Source organism: Colletes latitarsis, chromosome 1 (genome assembly GCF_051014445.1).
Source record: "Colletes latitarsis isolate SP2378_abdomen chromosome 1, iyColLati1, whole genome shotgun sequence".
Classification (NCBI taxonomy): Eukaryota; Metazoa; Arthropoda; class Insecta; order Hymenoptera; family Colletidae; genus Colletes; species Colletes latitarsis.
The window spans coordinates 49425643-49448778 of record NC_135134.1 but is presented as its reverse complement, the minus strand read 5'-3'; the positions used below and the strand labels follow the sequence as shown (position 1 = coordinate 49448778).

At 42.0% G+C, this 23136-nt stretch overlaps 1 protein-coding gene across 2 annotated transcripts in view; it reads right to left on the bottom strand.

The window, feature by feature from the left end:
* Window positions 1-5964: 5964 nt before the first annotated feature.
* Window positions 5965-23136, bottom strand: part of LOC143343716 (zwei Ig domain protein zig-8) — a 391356-nt gene continuing 374184 nt past the window's right edge. Inside the window, exons 6-7 of one of the 2 annotated variants that reach the window (XM_076768904.1) lie at window positions 19754-19922; window positions 5965-18638 (exon numbers count right to left, since the gene is read on the bottom strand). In XM_076768904.1, coding sequence (XP_076625019.1) covers window positions 18547-18638; window positions 19754-19922 — 261 coding nt within the window. In that variant the 3' untranslated portion in view covers window positions 5965-18546. The remainder of the gene's footprint in view (window positions 18639-19753; window positions 19923-23136) is intronic. The other variant, XM_076768914.1, reaches the window with a different exon arrangement.

Genomic DNA, 23136 nt, shown 5'->3' with positions numbered 1-23136 from the left:
TTCGTCAAAAACAAACTGGTATTCGTGATACAAGCTGGGAGCTTTTCAGTGCGAGGACGTAGCGCGCTGCCGCATTAAAATCGACCCCTTTTAAGGGTTTAAAGTGTCTTCTCTAACAAAATGTTGCAGCTACATAACCGTGTCCCAATGGTTCCCGCGAAAACAGCTTGTAACACTTTATGTAGACCCCCACCACTTTTACATGTAACATTAAAAAGTATGTTACTCGAGAGTGACAGAAAGCAGTACAGTAATTCCGTGCATTCGTATATACGCCGCGCCGTATCGTACGCGCCTCCGTTTTTCAAACGTCACATGCATCGCGCACGGTGCGTGAATTTTCTTTTTTATAATAATTTTATTCGCGCTTTCGTGTCTCGATCCTACTTGCGAGACTTTTTTAGCGAGGTGAATCGAGTCCTAAAATCTTCAACAGTTTTCAATGTATATCTAGAAAATTTTTTTCTAACAACTTCGGTTATTCGTTTCCCGAGAACAAAAGGTTAAATAACGATTGATGATTAGAGTAATGAGGCTTGACCACTCCTTAATGCGGATCCACGTGTACGTAAAGTTGGCATTGTATTGCACAACCAGTTAGAAACGTGTCTTCGGGGATGCTATGTATTATTGACGACGCGAAAGCGTGGCTTGTGTTTCCTTTTACGGCCAACTTGGCTCCGTCTTATATCCAACGGGAATTTCCGTAATGCGAAAAATAGAACCCACGGGTACCGTAACCGTTTCCGATCGATTGTTTGCGGCTCGTTCGGGTTTTTCTGCGCGCTTAAACCGCTCGTTTGGACCGCGTTAGATCGTGTATCGAACTGGCGCATTATACTTCGAACGACCAGCTAAATTGCACTTACAGCCGCACGAATTGATTTCGCTCGAAGCAATAATTGTCGTGTGATCGCGGCGAAAGTTACCAACTTGCAGGGAATACACACTACCTATAAGTATTAGAGCACTTGAACTCTAGTTTTGAACTTCTGTTACTTCGTAAAAAATAGTCAAGAAACCTATGTGAAATCTTTGTTTCCGCAAGTAACGTAAGCCCTTAAATTCCAAAATTAGCGGATGCGGCCGGAATTGTAATACGATCATCGATACCTTGGGCGTGTTTTGCAATACAATGTTGTTTCGATTATCTCCCTGTTTATAGTACTCGATGCAACGTGCTCGCGGTTTACAATATAATATCTCGTTACTATGTTACCATGCACGTAGTTGCGTTAAGCGAATTGTTGGCTGTAGTATAATTCGCGGATCGCTAGTGCGTACGCGATACGCGTGTAGATAATTATGCTATAAATACTGCTATTGAAATAAGATAATTTCGCCATGAAAGTTTATTTTGTAAAATAGATGGTCGAAGCAATTGAAAATTAACCAAATATGAGAATATTTCAACAGTCAATAACTCTTCAGCATTTTGCTAATATTTGTGGATTGCTCGTTGTTTTTCCAGTTTTCAAGTTGTATTTTAAAGTATTTTAATCTTCACTTTCGATCTTGTGTATGTTTTATCGGTTCGATCATTACGGTACATTCGATTAAATTCAAGTGCGATGTTATTCTTTTACAAATTTCTGAAACAAATTGTTCGAGTTTCATAATTTAATTTGCATTTCTATCTTTTTACGTTGCATTTTTATCGCGTAATTAAAATCAATTGTTCAATATAAAATATTACGGTGTGCTATCTTTGAAAGTATTGAAAACATCAACGTTCAATTATTTTTCAATGACAACAATGGTTTTCTGCCGATGGTACCGCATTTCCTTAATCCGGCTGACCGTATACAGACCTATTCTACTGAAAGTTAAGGTAGTTTCAAATGTAATTGTTAGTTAATTAAAGAAATCTACTCGTTCTCATTCTATAATATTAATAATAATAGTAATTCATATTATACGCGAAATTAAATTCTATCTGGATAGAATTACGTTATATTGCCCTTGGGTAAATACGCGTATTATTAACCTTCCGTTAGGGTCACGGATTTTCGAAATGCAGTGTAGGTGTGCTGGGTCTGGTAGATCCTACTTCTTCCTATTACTGTTATTGTATCTCATTTCTTTTAATTTTATTACGAAGGCGTTTAAAATATACTTGAAATCGAATCCCATGCACGACTAACGGGTGAATTAAAGTCTATCAATCTTTATAGAATGACTCGATAGAGAAATATAGCACTAGCATAACAGACGTATCCAATTACACGCGGAAAAAACGAAGCTTCTGCATAGTAGACTTTTCACAGTCCGGCTTTAATTTTCTCGTAGCATCAATCTATCAAACGGCAAAAAAAATATCGCTGGTAGTAGTTTCGTTTGCTTTAGACGTACGTGATAGCCCGATGCGACAGGTTTCAGGTACCCCGATCGATTTTCGAGGGAATCAGGTGATTTCGCGACGAAACGGGGACAAATCGATCGACTCGTCCTTGTCTGTCAACTAAGAGTCCCGAAAACGACCATACTGTTGAATTAAATCGATTACCACCTACGCGAGTGCATCTCGAGACTATAAAGCGATTCACCGATGACAAGTATTGTGTAGTTTATGGTTGATAGAGTTTGCAAGAAGCATTTGTGTACGTTTAATGAAATGGCTGAGGTCGTAGAATAATTTATGTTGGGAATGTTTACAAGCGACGCAAATATAGCGGGGGCCTTATTGAACGTAGGGTCTTGGAAGTAGTTTCGAGACGAGCGAAGGACTTTGTGGGAAACGTTCGAAAGGACCCTTGGATTCGCTGGCGTAAGTTGTGAATTATGGACGCGAATGGTGCTGGCGAATCGGCAACAGAATTTTCGGTTCGTTCCGCGACACGTATTTACTTCAATTTTTACAACGTGTCAGCCTGGAGGATCCTGGCTCTCCTCGGGTCAGCGTCGAGTAATATTGTTTTGCTATACAGGGTGTTCGACCAACCCTGGGAAAAATTTTAATGGGAGATTCTAGAGGCCAAAATAAGACGAAAATCAAGAATATCAATTTCTTATCGCTAAAAAGTTATTAAAAAATTAAATTACAAAATTTCAAATCATTCTGAAAAAATTATTTTTAGTTGCGGGGGTCAATTACAATCATTTTTGGTAAAGAGACATACACCCGAAATCTTACGTACATTCGAGAAAAAATTTCTTTACTTCTACTCTTCTTGATTTTCGTCTTATTTTGACCTTTTTTGAGCACCCTGTATAAAATCAGAAGATATTTGTCATCCTCGCAACGCATCCTAAAAAGTTAAACGTTTTAAACTAAAATTATAGAAAAATTATCGATATCGTGGTTCGATAATAGTAGGTCAAAAGTGTATTGCATCTCCCAAGAAAGATATTGCTCGAAATGTGAAAAACGATACGCATCGAGGTCTCCTTTGAAACGGGATCCGTGGTGCGCGAGCCTCGTTCGATGTTCGCGCCTATACACAATTACGAGGGACGTTAATGCGATTCTTTCTTTCCGTTCGCTCGATTCGCGTGCAGGTGAAACAGCGGAGAGAAAAAAGGGGAAGAGTACAGGGCAGATAGCCGAGCGTAAGCGAGAGAGAAGACGCCGCGAAGGGATGGGAAAAAGAGCGTAGAAACGCGGTAGAGTGTAGAAGCGGAGGGAGGAAAGAGGAGATCTCGTTCGCTGGGTGGGAAAGAGGAGATGGAAAAGGGAGGAAGGAGTAGATGTGGAAGCGGAGAGAGGGGCAGATTTGACCCTGCTTGTGCACCTGGATAGGAGGCTGTAATCAATACCACAGAAAGCGCGCGCTGCGCCAGGCTCACCCCTTATCCGTCCGCCTACCGATACCTGAATAACAAGGCGTGCAGGTGCTCCGCAGTCGTTGCTCGAAATTTCGGTCTTTTCTTTTCTTTTCGCACCAGGCGTTTCCTCCTTTTTGCCCCCAGAATCGCGTCACACGAAATTTCGCGGAAATTTCCGGAGCTCGTTACTCGCGACGCGTCGATGCATTTGGCGAACCTTAACCCGCGCGTATTATTTGCGTCGAAGATCTTTGAAGGATTCGTCGACGCACAGGTGGGAAATCTTTGTTCGACGAGGACGGCTCGTTCGGGGCGTTGGTCCCGGTATTCCCCGGATATTTACACATATCGCGTTTCGTTGTATCGCTGTTCGTCTTTCTCGCGCTGTCGCTTTGATTCTTCCCACGAGTGGGAATTTCGATGTGTCGCGTCCGCTTGTTGCCAGGCGGATAAATGTCGGGCTTCGCGAGACCGTTGTTTTTTTTTCAAATACTGTTGCGCCGTGAAAAGAGGATCAAAGGCTAATATAGTATAGATGTCAATTAGCGATCGTGCTTGAGATCTTTTTTTTTAGCAAATTTTACTCCTCGTTTTTGGAACGTTGGAAAGCATGGTAATACAGAGTAATCTTTATTTGCGATTTTTAAGCCCTTTCAGACGTTCTATTAAAAAAGTCGAAGGTACCTCTCATCGATAGAAAATCAAAATAGTAAAACATGGATTTCGGTACTGTGTGTTTTCTAGTAAACATTTTTTCATACAATAAATACGAGTTATTTGAAGCGATCCTGTTGCAATATCCACTCTGTACTGACGTCAGTGTTTATAATTTCACCAACCATACGGAATTTGATTCGAGCGAGGCAATTCGATTAAATTGTTTGATTGCACGTACAAATTCAGTTCTTGCAAAATACGATACGTAGTATTTTATGTTTAAAGAACCTTCTTTGTCTTTATAAACAGATTTAAAGAATAAGGATTTACGATGACAGTTTGCAAAGCTTATTCTTGAGAAAGATATAAATTTAAGTTATTACGTACATTCTTTCTGTAGAATAAAACTTGGTTGTATGCTTGCAGCAAACCTTAAATGCAATTTCGAAACATCAAAGTTGTGTACACCGTGTATCGCAACTTTGCCACCTGTGAAATTTATTATTTGTTTATTCCATATAGAATAAAATAAAGTTTTTATTCTATTTACTATTTTATTGATATGCAACGTAAATTTAATTTCTCTCTCTTGAAACGATATCTTAATTTAATCTACTTTGGGGATATGGTCTACATTTCTATCAAAGTTCGATCTGTGGCAAGATTTAAGTTGTGCACCCCTGGATATATGCTATCGATATCAAGCAACATTAACGTCGGCACACGCATTGTAACGAAATGCACCTGTTTCACGCCTCGATGAGATCTTACGAATGACCAGCAAATCACCACTCCAAGACAAATTGAAAGGTTTAGGAGGGCACGGTGGGGTAGAATAGATAATCAGGAAGATCGGCTAAGGCCAAACCGCAGGTGGTGTAATTGCAAGCAGGCTTGGCTTCGGTAATCGAGGGGTGGGAATGTCACATTACACGTGTAGATAATGCATCGTCCATGCAAATTCGTATGTCGCGTGTCTAACGTTTATCCTTCAACCGACTCGATCCAGGGTTTCAAGCGTTCTCCCACCTATCAAGCTTTGTAACTCTGTCAACTTTAATTGGTCCCTACCCATCGGTGGCTCTATTATTTGCTATTTATGCTTATCGCGCGTGTAAGTCATTAATTATTCCCCCTCCGACGTTCCGAGTGATTTTTTCGAATCACATTTACTTTAATCGGTCGTATTTGATCATGTGTTTCTTAATGCTCGGTTAAGGCAGTGACAGTGAAGACAAGGGACCAAAATACTGACACTTTGTCATAATAATATCACCGTTATATACATTCTACTTATCGTGTATCGTAATAATTATAATTCCATGTATGCTTACCATGGTCGTCAGTAATGTAACGAAGGAGGAACATTCTTGTTCGACGAACAATATCGTTTGTTCGTCGCTTACCTTTGTTCGACGTTGTCCCACGGTTAACGGCGTTCATTTAGCGCTGGAACGCTGAAAATTTCAATAACGTTCGGTACACCGTCGCGGTTAAATATTAGCTCACAGCTGTCGAAAATGCCATCGAGATTTACGGTCGATAATTTATTTCTGATTATAGATACAATATACATCGTAGGCTAGACGAAACACTTATTAAGTATATTTTAGCCTATCTATGAGTGGTACGGCGTATCTGGAACGCAAAGGGTTAGATGTAAAACAGATGAAAGTTGTTTTTTTTTCGTGTTAGTCGCCGTGTCTAAGGGTTGGCAGTCGAATGGTGTAACTGAAAAGGATAGATGTACAAGTGAATCGTTTGTTTCTTATTTTCTTTTCGTACGTTTGACGCTGTTCAACCGCGACGCATCTTATCACCATGTTTTCGTTTACATTTAAAGTGAATGCTCGAACGTATCGAGTCTGGAATAATTGAAGTAATCTGACGGTATTTACACGCACATAATTTTCACTCTTCGTCTCTTACCCTCGTTTCTCTCATGTATCCACTCTCACTCGAATGCGGCTCACGTCGAATGAACTGGCAGTCGGACGAAATTCATACAATGCGGTCGCTCTTTATTCGATTTATTGGCTATTCAAGCGTATATACAATCGCACAACGCCGACGCGGAAACTGAAATGCACGTTTCAAAGGCTGGACGTGTTTTGATGTTCGCCCGGGTAACGAGCGCAGCTGTAAATCCCTGCTTGCGAATCGAAATGACTTTGAAGCTAGCGACAAATATAGTACCCCCGATACAAAGGACAAATACATTGTAACGATCAAATCAAGTTCGTGAAATATAAACGGGCGATAAAATTGTCGGTTACAAAAGCGCGTTTCTGGCTAATAAGATCGATGCATAAAGATATTAACGCATACCGGCGACAAAAAGAACGATACAAAGGACAAACGCGTTATAAACGCGCAAACGAAACGCGTAAAGTACAAAAGCGGATTCTCGACGATAACACCAACACACGGAGGCGTTGATATTTCGGCGACGAACACAGAACAAACAAAAATACAATGTTTGCTGACGTTGTGCGTTGAAATCATTTTCAAGTCGGCGTGTAAATAGTTGCGAACACGGATGTTGATACGGCAGGCAATCAAAACAAATCGCTCCGTTGCCAGTCACAGTCGAATAAATCTTTCCGTTTAGTAATCCTCGCTTTTCGTAGTCTCAGGCGGATCGCACCATTTGTCCCGGCAAGAATGATTCTTTCTTTTCGGGAAAGACGGTACCCTTGGAAGGAGCTCGAACCGGTAGGAGTCGCGACCGGAGCCTGGAAAAGTCTTTAGAAAGTTTTCAACGGAGCCGTTTAGTCCGCGGTGTCGACGAGTAGTTTTACATCGCTTCCTTTTCCTGCTTTTCTCGACTCTTTCGCGCGACTCCTTTCGGTTCTTTCTTTGTGTGTCCCGCTGTCGCCGTCCGCTTCCTGCTCCTTCGCGTTACCTTTTCGGTACCGTCTTCCATCCTGAAAACGAACGGGCACGGTGGAACGAATTAAGCCGACCACTCCTCGCTTTCTTACATCCACAATCTTACCAATCAAGCTTCTTAACTCCGCGAATAAACTTCACTCTCTTCGCTACTTACTTACATATTCACAATTATAACTCTATTCGAGCCGACCGGGGAAGCCATCGCGGGATTCGAGGGCGGCCGCGCGAAAATTCTCGCGGCTTAATTTCCTTTTCATCGCTCGCGATGAACCATTATTCCCTCGAGATCGGCGAAACTTTTTCTCGAGTCCACTCGGATCCAATCCGTTTCGCTCGCGCCTGGCCCATTAGCGTCTGTCTTTTCCCTATTTCGCTTGGTCTCGACGCGCGAAACGTCCCTTTTAACGAGTATTTACACGCGTCGCTCTTCCCTTCGTTTCCGCTTTTATTCGCGCCAGTTGTCTGCTTGTTACGAGCGGGATCGAAATCAAGTGGCCACCGAAGGTTACTTTCCACGATCCTCGCTTTCGCGTTGCATTAACTCGTTCTTTTTTGCCCCACGATTGTACGCCTTCTTTTATTTTCTTCGCTGAAATAAAAGCAGGCACTTCTTCGATCGTACTTTTTAATAATTAGTAATAACACCAAGTGAAACAGTTTAGAAATACCGTAACGATTTTGTACTTGGAACGCGAAATAATAAAATTCCGATTTGGATCGAAGTGTTAATTACGGAATACATCATTCTGCCCTCCGGTTGATACCTGAAAAGGTAATTCACGAGAAACGCACGCACGCATACATATTTTTTTCGTGGTCGGCGTGACAAACGAACCACCGTGAAAACGCTATGTTTTCTGTACACGCAATGACACGGCTTCCAAACATGTCTGGTCTCTCCGCCGCAACGTACAATTCCTTCGACTATAGACGCATACACGCACACATACGCACACGCGTGCACACAAAAAACTGATCGATATACAAGATAATATATTCACAGTTCCTTTCTGTTCATTTGTCGAGCGAACGCGAGACGCGATTCGGTTGTATAATTGGATGTTTTTCTTGTTTCATTTTTTTTTTTTTTACACTGACTAGGCGATAACGTTACAACGACAGTAATGTTGCGTTACAGTAATTACGGTGTATACTTTACGCATATCGATATAATGTTAGACGTAATCTTTTACATTCGATTTATCAAACTACTAGAGCTCTTATATTACACGTGATCGTGATTATACTGTTAGACGACGTATCGTTTATGTATTTTCGACGTTAATAGTAGATAGTTTCTTCGTATTTTCTTTTTTTTTTTTATTCTTAACGTTCATAGTAAACTCTCGTATTTATCCCTTCCCGTTTTCCTTTGTTTTCCATTTTTTTTTTCGTTCAACGATTACAAGTAATAGTTGTCGTCCGTTGGTCAAAATATACATGTACAGCGTATCATACAAAACGAATCGTATAGTAACGGCCATGCAGTATGTCGTCGTCGTTAGATATTGTCCAAGCCAACTAAACAACTAAACGATATTTTAATACATATTTACAGTCGAGGAAAAGTACACTGATCGTTAATCATCGTCGTTAGACTAGTTAAAATCTCCTCGATACAAACTGGTCGAAGTGACCGGAGGTGAACTATTCCCTTTTTCTTGCAACCCTGTCGCGTATACAAGTGTTTCGAAAACTAATCCCTAAAAACCTAATCGTCGAATGAAACTTTTACCATGTATCAATCCTTGGACGGCTAAGGCTCGGTCATTTGCAACTTGCATGTACGTTCCTCTTCGACGCGCTTCAAACTACAGTTTGCAATTATGCTCGATCGACCGTTCAAGGCTACGCTACCCCAATCTGAATCACGCCAGACGCATCTCCTGCTTTTACGTTTGTACTATCCATAGACGAAGTCCCTTTGTTCTCCTCTACGATGTGTATTCGGTTTGCACGAAACGCGTGCACATAAGGTAACGTTATCCTACGGTCCTTTATCATGGTAACGAAGATAGAATGGGGGTTGCTCCTGAACCTCTGGAATTTACGTGGAACAGCATTGTATTACGCCATCTCAGTTCCTCTCTTTGTTTGAGAGTCAGAGAGCGCGTACAGGTTTATTCAAAGAAACGCGAGATAAGTGATAATCTTTCTGCATTCTAGAACAGTTGATTTTGATCAAACTGCAACGTCGGATGTTCGTTAGATTATGTTATGTAAATTCCTTCGTTTCAAGTTATGATAATATTTAGTATAAGAATTCCTGACTTTTTCGTATTGAAATTTCACTCTGACAGAATTTTAGTTACCTTTCTCGATACCATGGCGCAATGATTATCAGCATAAAAATTTTGACACCATGATTGAAAGACAAGGGGCGTGTCAAATGGTGGGGGACAGCTCTTCGGTTGCCTCGCGTATTCTATTATTTTGTTCAGACTGTGGAAAAGAGCCTCAGCCGTACGAGGGTTACCGTTCGAGTGCATTTTGACAATAAAAAACCCGCGATTGTGATCGTAATGAATTTATCAAAATTGTGTTGTTATGATTTTTGATTGATTCTTCTCTTCCCGCGACATACTGTTTCGCACGTGAAAGGGTTAACGTTAGTGTCACGCAAATTTTCCGCGTTCTAGGTTGCTCGTGCACTGCACGACGCAGTCTGATATTCACGTTTCTCTGAAATTAGGAAGTGTATTACACGGCCCGCCGCGATCGTTTATGTTTCACGCACACGTAAATACCGTTAGTGATTCGAACGTCATTCGGTTGAAATTTGATTTCGGAGCGTCCTCGACGGTGCAGACTACTCCGGAAACGCATCCTCGTCTTTATTTCGTTTATCGTGATCGCTCGATGAATCGCGCCCGTTGTATAGGCAGTTTCAGTAAAAAGTGTTAATAAAAATAACACGAGTACGTGGAATACGGTTAAAATATGAGCGTAAAGTGGACACAGGTTTCGACCAGACAGAGAAGTTCGATCGAATTTTCGTGGCAACGCGCCGCGGCGTCGCGATAAAACCGGCTAATTGCTTTGATGCGAGTATACAGTGACGTTCGACGAATGTCCCCGGTCGCTTCTCATTCGATGCACGATACGACAACTGTATAAAACGACACGTAGATTTCTCTTGCCTGTTCGCGTGACGCGGTGAATACTAATCCACGCTGCAACGACACATTTGGCGCACCGCTCTCTCTGATTTAGCTATTGAAGTTGTAAACCGAAATATGAACGAAGAATACGCGCCTCGAGCTGACCCGCGTGTAATTCGTTATTTTTACCTAGACATTTTTCATCCTTGGTTCTTTCGTTGGCATACAAATTTCACGCCATTGTCGCGAAATTATTGTACAGTATACTGCTACTAACTGTTTACGTCTAATGAGCGTGTTAATTGGACGTGTTGAAAATTGTGTGCAGGAAATTCCACGGCGGTAGTTCTCAGAATGTAATAATTGTAAGTAGTCATGCGGGTTTATGGTTAGACATCTGAAACTGTTTCGTCGTTAATTGATATCGTCTTCGAGTCTAAATTAATATAATGGTTCTCAAATGAATTATGTAGTTCAAATATTAAACCACCGTGTTCGATATACACAAATTTTGAAACAATACCTGATTATTTCATAGAATATGAATACAAACCGTTTAATAGAAGATTTTATCTCGCAGAAGAGTCGTAATTAGGGCTATTATTACACAGATCGTTACATTTAAACAGGTTAAAGAGTTTTCAGTACCTCTTCGATCTTAAAATTCAGTTGCGATAAAAATCAACTCAATTCGTTTCAATCACATTTAAATAAATAGCCAGGAAGACACGAACAGAGAGAAACGATCGTTACCGTCTGTCTTATGTTTGCCTTTGATTTTTTCCCTCCGTCAGAAGCATCAATCAGTGGCTCCGCGAACTATCAAGACTATTTATAATTATTTTCCAGGCCACAACCAGAGACGAATGCATTCCTTTGACGTCCCCTTCGTTCCCAGCGAAATAAATGACGCGGCAAGTGTGACTTGGGAATGGTCGTTAAGCGAGAGGAGCGTCGTATCTTTCTTTCTTTGCCCAGACATCTTCTCATTTACCTACACTCCTCTTTTCTAGCTATACAGGGCGTACCCTTTGTACCGCGGTCAACCGTATTTTTCGAATCAGATTTTCTAGTCCGTTTTAATCTGGGTCGCTTTGAGTTCCGTCACAGAAGGGTGGAGAAAGGCGAAGCACACTCGAATATTGAATTCAATCGGGCCAGGTTTTCACGCGGTATGAATCACTGTCAAAATTTCAGCCTTTCCGCGAACCACCGGCTGTTTTCGGTTCGATTTTGTCGGAGGGCCACTCCACGTGCACCGGGGATCGCGCGTCATCCCCCCGTTTGACGTAAAGGTTCCAGAATCGTTCAAGGGAAATAAGTACCTGGACGCTGTCGCGTTAACGAGAATCGATCAATAAAGGTGGCTCGTATTATCTTTGTTTGTCCAGGCAAACTGTCCTTTCCTCTTATTTTCTTTTTCCCTTTCGTCCCGTGCCGAGCTCTTTTCCTCGTATTTATCGCCGACAGAAATAAATGTTATTTTTAGTATAACGCCGCGGGTCGACCGCGGGAATAACAATCTCGAGTCGCGCTTTCAATATAATCTACAGAACGTTGGAGGTTCTAAAGCCCGGAATTACACGGCCACGAAGTTTAGATGTATTTGTATGATACACGGGAGTTTATATAATTGTGGTCTGGCCATTTCTCTGCCACCGACGGGAATTATTAAAACGGCGGCATTCATAATTCAACGGGAAAATCGGACCGGGATTTTTATTGCACCGGTTTGCGAGCTGACTCAAATGGAACTGACCGTCGTTAAATGTGGAACGCGGTGCCGTATCTCTTTCGGCAGACGTCTTTTCATATTCCGTCCGGTTGCTCTTATTTCTTCGGTTGTTCTTGCGCACAAGTATCCCTAAATGTACACGTTTACCCATTCGTACCATGTTGAATAGTCGTACGTTCGTTATGTAGTTCGACGCCGACGAGCAAATATTTTCATTGTAACTTTAGCAAAATAGATCTAGTTCCCGATTGAAGCGAGTTTCGTGAAGTTGAAACGGAGAGAGCATGTCCGCGTCAGATATTGTTTCGTTTAATATTCATGGAAAGTGTCCGCGATGGTTTGAAAGAGGGAAGATAGGGAAAATATCGATAGGTGGACGGTTGCATGCCGTAGATCATTTAATTCCTTACTGTCGTTTGATTTATTCATTTTTTTTTTTTTTTTATCGCCGTTAATCCTTTTCACTCGAGGAAGGAATTCTGCCACTGATACGAGAACAATTTGAATAAAATAGAACGCGTAGCATTAAATCAGTCTTGAATATTATATAAATTTCATTCATAATGAGAGTCTGAAATTCAAGGATGCTCGAAAAAATATTTCATACAGTTTCATTGTATGATTCTTTTAATGACGAATACGATAAATGTAGATGTGTATCTTTATTTAATACTGTATGAATGAAGCTAAGAAATTATTTGTTTTTTTCATAATTTCTTTCGCGTTGAAAACAATTCACGTGCATTCATGGCGTTGAAAGTATTTCGCTTCTAACTTTACATTTTCAAAAGAAAATCGATGGGACGAAATGTAATATACAGCAGTTCATTAATTTATGCAAAGCTAACGTATACCTACATCTGATACAACGAAACGACAATAATTGTACCTCGCGGTGACGTGACATTTTGCAATTCCACGAGTCTCAATATTATGTACGTTGCATTGTACCTCTGTTACCGTCTTTTTAACGATCGCTACAAAAAATAATTTATATAATTGTAAATTCGTATAGAAGTTAGATATAATAACGATACCTCGGCTGTATTTCTACTCTTATGCAGTTGCTACGAAGCTCTTTCACGTTCGACTTTATGTCACACATGAGATATCGAATACAATATTGTTCTCGGAAAATAAATTACCTCTACACTGCGGAAAAACTTCTGAAATTATTTAAGAACAATATCGGTTGAAAACACGAAAATGAAAATGCCAAACCAAAGCTATTTCTCTCTTACTAATACAAAAATACTAAAATCTCGTTTCGGTCGTTCGTGGATTAACGTATCAATTTTGCAATCTCGTTCTACGGTCTTATTAACGAGTACCGAATATCATCGAACTCAATCAACAATTTTTCTCGACGTCCATTACACCGTCGATCGACGGCTGCAACGTAAAATTTAATTAAGATTCCATCAAGCTCTAATGGCGCAAAGTTTCGTAATCATAGATTATCTCGAAAAGTCCCGGAGCCTCGAAATTTTCATTTTGCCCGCATCGAATCGATAAATGGCCACATGGCGGTTAATTAATTCATCCGAAGTCCAAGTTTACTCGTATCAGACGCTGGCAAACAGCAACGAGGATGCATCGCGTTAACGCGACAGCGGACAAGCAATCTCGAAGGGACAACGCGAATGTCGGGCGAGCAATCCTAATCGGTCAGCGTTTGATCGGCCCGTAATCCAAACGTTTCTGGAGAGACACGGCCTCGATGACGCGTGCGTGCGTGGGTGTGCGTGCACGCGCGAATTTCTGTGGCGATGCACGAGCGGCAGTATGCAACGCAAGCACATCTACTCGAGGGTCGAGGGTGGAGAACCTCGGCGCGAACATTATGCGGTGCACCTCGCGTTTACCTTGATAAATGGCGGCCGGAGAACGCCGGGCGTTGTTGCAGCCGCCGCCACCGTCTTTGCTCTTGTTCTCTTGGTTTTTTCTCCCCCGTTTGTTTCGCGTACTTCTTTTTTCTCCTCTCTTCCTTCCTCCCTTTTGCACCGGAACCGGCTGATTTTTAGGAGGGAAAAATCTACTGCGATCGCGTGCGGGTGAAGCAGTGGCGAAGAAACGGAAAAGCAACCAGGGTCGGGGCTACTCGAATAATTTAATGTTCGAATATTTTATAGGCGTTCGAGTGCCGCGAATAAATTTTGAATACCCAAGTTAAAATATAGTAATATCTTCCTCGGGTTATTCTCGAGGGTTTTGTTTGTAGCCAACCTCTTGGAAAAGGGATTCTTAAACGATCGCGAGGCCATCGAGGATTTAGTTGAATTTATCATTTTAGGTAATCTTCTTTTCTGATCTCGAGTAAACCATAATTTATATATTTTCTAATATTATTATTCGCGCGATCGTCCAAGGGATGCTCGAATGCGAAGATATTTGTCAAGATAATCCCAGTTCCGGTCGAAGGAATCATTATTCTTCGCGGTTTTCGGATGTTGCGGAGACGCAATTATTCACGCGGCGACGAGAGAAGTGTTCTTACGTGTAATCGGGTCATCGTATTATCCCCGCGGAAACTTTTTTAATCACGTTTGCCTCGCTACTAGATATTACTTCGACTTCCGACCGCGGTCGTCCGCATCGAGTCCTCGGATTAAACCGTTTCCCTGGTTTTCATTCATTATTCATATTTCCGGCTATTTTATTTTTTCGCCCCACCTTCGGCGCAGGAAGTTTTATTAATCGCGGCAAAACCAACGACGGGTAGACGATCAACGCGAGCTGATATAACTCCCCAATGTTTTTCGACTCATATATTACGTCTTCTTTGATCGAATCCTGAAAATACGCAGAAGCTTATGAAATAACGTAATACCAAAGGTTCCAAATAAATATACAATTCGAGCTGTAATCTTATGCAGCCGGTATGCAACGAAACTGATTATCGAGATTTTTCCTTTCTACATTAGCTTTCAACGTTCTATCGAGCTCTATTTACCCATTAAATAGCCATTAAATTTAATACATTCGTCGAAAAAGCTATTTGCATAGAATTTATTATTCCCCGTTTGTGTTACAAACGATTTCCAAGGGGCTTCTTGAGAAGCGGCATTTCCAATTTATTTAGCATTTCTTTGCAATGGTACGATTATTCGTTTCTACCTTGGATGAAAAAAAGTCCGCGCTGAAAGGTCGGCATAAAATGTGTAGAATGTAAAAAGTAAAACACGCAACGTTCGAGATTTATTATTGGCTCGGATTTCATACGAACGCGATTGTTGGATATTTCAATTGACGACTGCCTATATCTTACAAAGGGAACACCTGGGCGAGTATTTTCTGGATAAAACCAGACTTAAAATATAGAAACTCAGAGGTATAAATAAATCCTAGATACTGGTCAGCCATTTTAGTAAAAAATAGGTTTGAAAATAAAAATGTCAACGTCGCGTTTTTGTTGGACGTTTTTCTTTCTTTTCATCAAGTTCTCTTTCTTATTTTATTCTTCCAGCTTCTCGGTTTTTGTCTTTTTATATTTTTTCCCGATTTCAAGGATTTTCTTTTCAGAGGGAATTTTTTATTTCTCGTGCAGAAGAGAAATGTTCGCGAATCCGTTATCGACAATTTTATAACTGTAAATGAACAGATGTAACGAACACGGTGTTTTTATTGCGGACATTATTTCAAGTACGTGTATCATCGTTGAGTTTCGAAGCACATCGTCCAAAAATGATTGCTGACATTAATTACTTCAAAAGTTGATACGGTAATATCAATTCAATTCGTTTCGTATTTACCAGAAAATGTGATACGTGCTTTCGTTAATATATTTAAAGTATCCTCCTGCGATTTCATTTTTACAAAGTAATTAATGTATAAATTACAATTTGCAGTCGATTTTATGGATTTAACTCTAGCACGTATAAAAATGTTAAATTCGATAATTTTGTGGTCGGTGTTGCGATGCACGATGTAATAAAAAATTTTCTGTCACGATCGAACGTATTAATAATTTATATTGCAAACCACGGGCCCATTCATTAACGCGTCGACTGTCGCAGTATTTTTGGATTAAACGAATCCTGGTGCAACTCTTTTTACAGACGCTGGTTACGAGATAACTAGATATTTATTTTACTTTTTATGAATAAATATTCAGTTATTCGATCCATACTGATTTTCATTCTTCATTTAAACGTTCAATATCCATTATTTTCTCAATGGTTGCGTCTGGTGAGGAATTGACAGCCAAGAATCTTCTTGTTATTAAAACGTGTACCAAAACTTTCGAGTAAAAATAATAAGTCAAAAAACGTACAATAAAATTTGTTTCTATAATGCTTCCTGTTCGAGATAATTAAATTTGAAAATTTGTTGGTTACACTGGCGATTGAATAAAATTTGTCCGACGCGTCTGACCAATACTTACTACTTCTACTTGTTCTAATCTGAAAATTGTACTCTGATGCACACGTAAGCCACGAATTTTCAGAGTCGATTTTCTCGAGAACAGAACCTCGTGTAAGTAAACTTTACTCTACGTTTTCGACCTAGTTTTTCGGGTAGAATCATCTCCTGGATCGTATCATAATTACTGGGAATCTCTGTATTGTTCAAGTATGCAAGATTGTCTGAACGAATCATCAAAATATCAAAAATATAAAAACCATCAAAAGTATGAAACGAGCGTTATCGTAATGCATCGTCGTCGTTGTTTATCGGAGGTCGAGGAGCGTGGGCGGTTATCGTAGCCAAACAACGCGTCGCGCAGCGTGGAATACACGTGGAATCGTGCCACTCGAAAGATCTCTGTATCCGACGAGGATTTTCGCGAGCTTTCGACTCCGTCGCGTGCACCGTCTGTTAGGCGAAGCCATTAATCGATACAGGAGACGCCACTTTGCCATACGGCGCAGCTTTATCCGCGCAATGTATCGGCCGCCGTAGTAAATAAACGTATTACGATCGGATCGCGATAGCGGGGAATTAATTGCTCGCTGGCCGTCGCGTTTCATCCTGTCCGGGTTAAAATTCGTTACGCTTGATCGTATACCGACGCACAAGGAGGGTCCGGCGCGAAGATGCTCGAGCACCGCGACGTCGACATTTAAAAAAACTTGTATCCGCGAGGCGAAAGTTATCCGCGAAAGCGAGCTTGCACTTAGGCGGGAAACGAAAATCGTCGAGGAAACGACCGTAAAGATATTTAAATACACTATAAAAGATAGTGGTAGTGAACGATAAAATTATAAGTGTAAATTTAAAAAGAAATATAAAAATTGGTCGTATTAAAAAAAGATTAATTTTCTTTCGCGACGTGCACTTGCATTATTTTTACATTACGTGAAAATTATTTAATTTACAGTTGTTTCAGTTCGAATTTGCCCCTTGATTAATCCGGATAATCGACGTCCTCGAAGATTTTCGTGATTCGCGCGAGCGTGTGCTCGATGTTGCGGGCAGTCGTCGATAGAGTACGACCCGTCGAAATCATTCGTATAAATATTACGAGAGCCGGTGTTCCGGAAGTGATGCGAGTACGCGGGCGGAGGTTATTGGTCTTTAACGGCAAAGAGACTGCCGGACCGTCGTCTGACCGGCGTGGATCGACGCGATACGATCGAAATTACGGGGTTGCGTGGCAACGATTCGCCCTTTTCGACGCGAATGACGTATGACGCGCCTATGGAAAACGGATCCGGCTGTCGATCGGTGTTCCCGGGCTTCTAACTGCTTTCTGTCCCACCTCTTCCGTACACATCCCGCGTGTCGGGGTGGCTGAATAATTGCGGAGGAAAGGCGATCCTTTGTACTCTGATCCACGCCTTTGTCCCGGTCGCTTGTTCCGTTCGCCGTCTCCCTCGTAGCGCTCGTCTCGTCTCGCTCGTTCTCCCGTCTTTCGCCATCTCAATTTCCGTTTGTCCCGCGACCGGGTCGGGTTTAATCGTTTCGCGACCAAACGCCGCTGCATTATTTCCGCGTTACGTTGCCTCTCGCCCCGCCGTGGTCTGTTCGAGCCCCGCGATCACGATCAGTCACTTTGTTGCAACGTCGAATGCTACCGTCGACGTTTGCCACGGGCTGGTTTCTTGGTTTCGCTCGGCGTAAACCGACGCCCCCCGGGGCCGTATTCAGTTGCGTTTCAGCGACACGGTCCCCAAGTTCGTGTCGATTCGGTTCAACAACGTTTCATCGACCGACGATGGTACCGCGAGTCTCTTTTTCGTCCGCGCGATCACTCGACGCGCACCGTAGCTGGTTTCTATTTTTTCGATTTTTTTTTTTTTGTTACCGGTGTCACTGCACCACCACTCGGTGACGTTCGCGTTTGTTGTCCCACGGTCGGTTGATATCACGGTTGAAGACCCTTGCTCACTGTCGTTGATACGATGCAGGGTAGGAAGGACTTCCGATGGTCGGGGGAGGGGGATGACACAGTTAGTAAAGTAGCAGACACAGACAGAGCAGAAGGGAGTAGAGCCTCGGTTGCTTGGCTTGGCCACCGTGCTGCATTGCCGCGGGATACTCTCCTGAAACAGAGGACAACACTTAAATTTTCTGAAAACACCCGTACCATCGCCTGCTAAGAATATTATCAACTTTAAGCAGCTCTTAACCCCTTGCTATATAATTACGAGTCTGACTCATCCTAAGTTCTTTATATTAACTTTCGCAATCACTCGTCGCGAAGTTCTAATATATTGAAATCATCACATCTTAACGTTAGATATTCTTAAAACAAATCATTCTTTACGAATGTTACATACAAAACAAGATTAAGTAGTACAATACGGTTGGCTGTGATAGAAGGATACAAGCGAGAATAAGAATAGGTGATCGTTCGTTGAGTACATCAAGGGATTAATTTTAAAGGCTACGCTTGACGTTTAAATTACTTTGTTACTTTGGTTCCTTTATAGACTCTTTTCGAGTCTTTCAGGCTTCGACTGTGGGTTTGGGCGACCCACATAACCGTCCAAAAATATCAGTTTACGACAATGTCGGCAACAAAGTGTCTCGTTAGGATCTTGGCGTGCCTAGAATGCTTAATTTGGGCCGCAGTGAATATGGCACCCGAGTGCACCAGCCTCTTGGTTCGCGACACAAAGTCGCGCGGCCAGAGTTGGCGGACTCCTTGGGCGCACTTTAATTTCATCCAGTCGAGCTAATTACGATGGCAAACTGGCTCCGTTGTTGAACCAGAGGCACTTGGCGTTCAGATATATGCGCGTACATTTGGACGTTTCAATTGCGCGTTACGTGTTTACGGGTGAAAGGAAGCGAAGCGTTGTTCTAAATACCCTTAAAGAACGCATTAATATCGCGCGGCAACCCCATTAATCGGACGCGACGAAGAAGGATTCATTAATTAAACGGTCGTATCGAACGAAGGCAGCGGTTCCGTTCTTTTTCTCGTGGTCCTCCTTTGTTTGGCGTTCATCAACTTTAAATTAATATCCGGAAAAGGTTCGTCCTCCTTCGTTATTATTTCGCCCGATAAAAAGTTCCGCGTCGCCGAACGAAATCGCCGGGTATATTAATTTCCTCCGCTTCGAGGACGGTAATAATCCGTCGCGGAAGGGCGAACGATTTGATAACGAGACGAGAAAGAGAAACCGTTCGCAATTAAGTCGGTACCACTCACCATTGAGTACGTGCACGGTGATCGATTTTGGTTGAGCATTACTGGGATTACAAGTGTACCGTCCGGAGTCGGATGGTTTCGCTTCTTGCACGAGCAGGAAACTCGTGGTGCTGTCACCTTTCTCCGTGACCACGGATACGCCGCCTCTGTCGGAGTTGTAGTTGATTATCTGCAACAAAGATCGAGGGACCGCTTTGAGAAACGCGAACAGCAAGGTCGTTTCCTGATATGAAGGGACGGATGCGATACGCGGGAGAAACGGACGACCTTCGTAGGAACTTCCCTTTTATTCGACGGTTCGAAGTTGGAGCTGGGATTGAGGAACGGGGGAGATAAGCTTTCGAGACTGCACCTCGACATCCGTCGCCATTGAATGAGCGTCGATACGAGGCCAGAAGGGAAAGATGTCTTACTTTTCCCCTCGATGATTTCTCTTTTTGTGCCCCCGGAGGTCGTTAATCGAAAAGAACTTGTAAAATTGCGGCGCGGAGGATATCGTTGCTTCCCCCTTTCGGATGAAAGCTGCAAGGTTACGATCAGAGACTCGGACTTATATTAGTTTTATCGTCGGCTACGACAGTCGCTACTATCGAAATTAGACATTTTTCCAGAATATTTGATGGTTAGTCGAGTACTCGTGAGAGAGGTACAGTTTGAGCGTAGCCCTTTGCTGACGAGCGATGGAAGTGACACAGAATACTGGGGAGATTTTGAAAGATTTTTATTGCACGGTAACAATTAGGTAAAAATATTTAAAAGAATAACGGTTGTGTAATTCGGTATAGCTATTGCTTTGTAACTGTTTCTCCTGCTGGGGTTTATAAAGGGTATCGTCTCCGGGCCAGTAAATGTTTATCTATTTTATTGACCTGGTCTACGGCCGTTTACGTAGACATCCCAACAATATAGATTCAGTGAAGGTGGCACAGTGCAACGTCCGAACGTGCAACGGTACACACTGCCAGCCCCTGCAAACGTTATGTTTATCCTGTGCCTGTTCCACTTGACGTTCCTCGCGAGTGTCTCTTTAACAGGGGTCGTAAGGGTCGACGTACGCTCGTGAGTCGGAGGGAAGTAGAAGCGGGGCGACTACTGTCGTCAGACCTGAGACGGATTTCTAAATAAATGATCTGCAGAGCTCGAGCCTTCGGTGCGCTAGTCTTACGTACCATCTTAAACCCGTCGCGAGGAAGTGCACCCTTTGCGAACTTTCTTCAAACTCATTCTTAGATATTTCTTTTTCTTTTCTTTCTTGACAACGTCGCAGAAATCTTGACCTTTTTGCGATTTCCCATTAACGGTAAAAGTGTCTTCTGTTTTCAGCGCGAGGAAACTGTGACGCTGACACTTTCTCGACGAAGACCATAACAAAGAGAAACAGTCTCGCAGGCGTTAACGAGGTTTATTTCCAAGTAACAATAGAATACGCGTGCTCGGTAAATAATAGTGTCTTTGTTTCAACGAGTCTCGACGTTTCGTTTGCGTAATCGAATTTCAAGTAATAATACAATGTTTTTCGTGGTTGGACGTATCGGTCTGTAGTTCGTTCGAATGATTCAAAGGAAGATTAATTGTACAAGAAAGTTGTTACTCTGTAGCTCGATAAAGGATGCCCTGTTCCTTCCGTTCTGGTATCTCGTCCGTGATGTAACGCAGAATAATATGCGAAAGTTTCATTTGAAAGTGCATGGTTAATCCGGGCTCCGCGCACGACGGGTAATAACCGCGACGCACACGTTTCACATTTCTGTTCGTGTTCGCGGTACTGGGCACGCTAAGCGCGGCTAAATTTTGCCACTGGAAAAAGCAGAATGTCGATATGCGCCGTAAAGTCGCGTCAAAGTTTGTCGCTGAAATTTACCGTGATTCTCAGATTTTCATTAAACGCGCTGCGATCGCGCAAGCATATTATTAAACGAAAATTAAATCGTGAATTCTTTCCACATTTCGATGCTCGACGAATAAAAGTGATAGATTTTTTGGTCGCGGAAATGTAGATGTTTATAATCGAAAACTAGATTATATATATTCTTTTTCGCGTTTCCTAACTTCTCGGAACATTTCGTTAACAATTTCTAAGTAAATTTTTAAATTTTAAAAGTGAACGAGCAATAACTTTCTTAACATTTATAAGAATTTTCCGACGTCTTCACCGTGAACTATAAACTCTTTTGACGCCAAGAGACGTCATTTTTAATCTTCTTCGGCTGAGAATTTTTCGAGCATCGGAAAGAAAAGAAAATCCAGCAAGTCGGAGATAAAATTGGGATTTTACTGTTTCGGTATCAACGGGTCTCAGATTTCCAAGATTTTTATGGCTTGTCGGCGAACAGACTGTTCAACGAACCAGATAATTTCGCTGCGTTGTAGAATTTGTAATTCGGGCGAGTTTTAAACGCGTGCAGAGCGAGGGTCTCCATGGCCTCGGAGAGGGGAAAATGGAAATGGAAGGAAGCGAGTGGAGTCTCGTCAGCCTCATTACGCGTTCATGGGAGAAATCGACATCCCACGGGATCCTCGACGACCCGATGGAACGTCTTGGACTCAATGGTCCATTGGAATGGTTTCCACCCGTTTGTCTTATCGGTCTTATCCTCGCGCCCCCGATAACGACTCCCTTGTCCCTCGTCTTTCTACATTTTTCCCTCGACTTATGTCCCCGCCCACCTTCCCCTACTCGCGTCACCGTTCGTCGTCTCCATCGCCCTTATCTTAATTTATCTGCTTCGTTTAAGTCGATAGCATTTCAGCTTTGATTGAATCCTTTGGGATCGATTCGTTTCAGTGTGCGAGATCGCTTTAGAACAGCGAAAACTGTGATGCTCGATGTTCAATTTATCGCGACGGATATTGTTACGAAATTAAATGAATCTGTTGGGATTTATTCGGGAACGTGTTTATACAGGGTATGTTAAATGTACAAACAAAATTGTAATTTTATTCATTATTGTAAGGTTTTTGGGACACATAGTGTATAGATTTTCTTTATTTATATGTCAGAGAACAGGATAAAATTTTAAAATTTATAATAATAAGAAAGTCGCTAATTATTTAATCCATCGTTACTAATTAAATGCCTGCAAAAAGTCTTTAGCTCTGCAATTGAATTTTTCTTTAAATAACTCACGATGTCTTACGAAGTCTTGGATAATTGTGTAAATAACGAGATCTGGGTCGTTCTTTTCGCCTTGGCTCGTATTCTTGTTGCATCCGTTTCATTTCTCGTGAAACATATTTTCCAATTCGAGCTTAGGAATATTCTCGTTTCGTTGTGCAATTGTTTCCTCGTTTGTCGGTGGCGACCGGACGTAGACGTCTGTTGTTGCGCCGCGAAATTGGCATTTGTTTCGCGATTTCTCGGCCGCCTCTGGGCAACGTTCGAA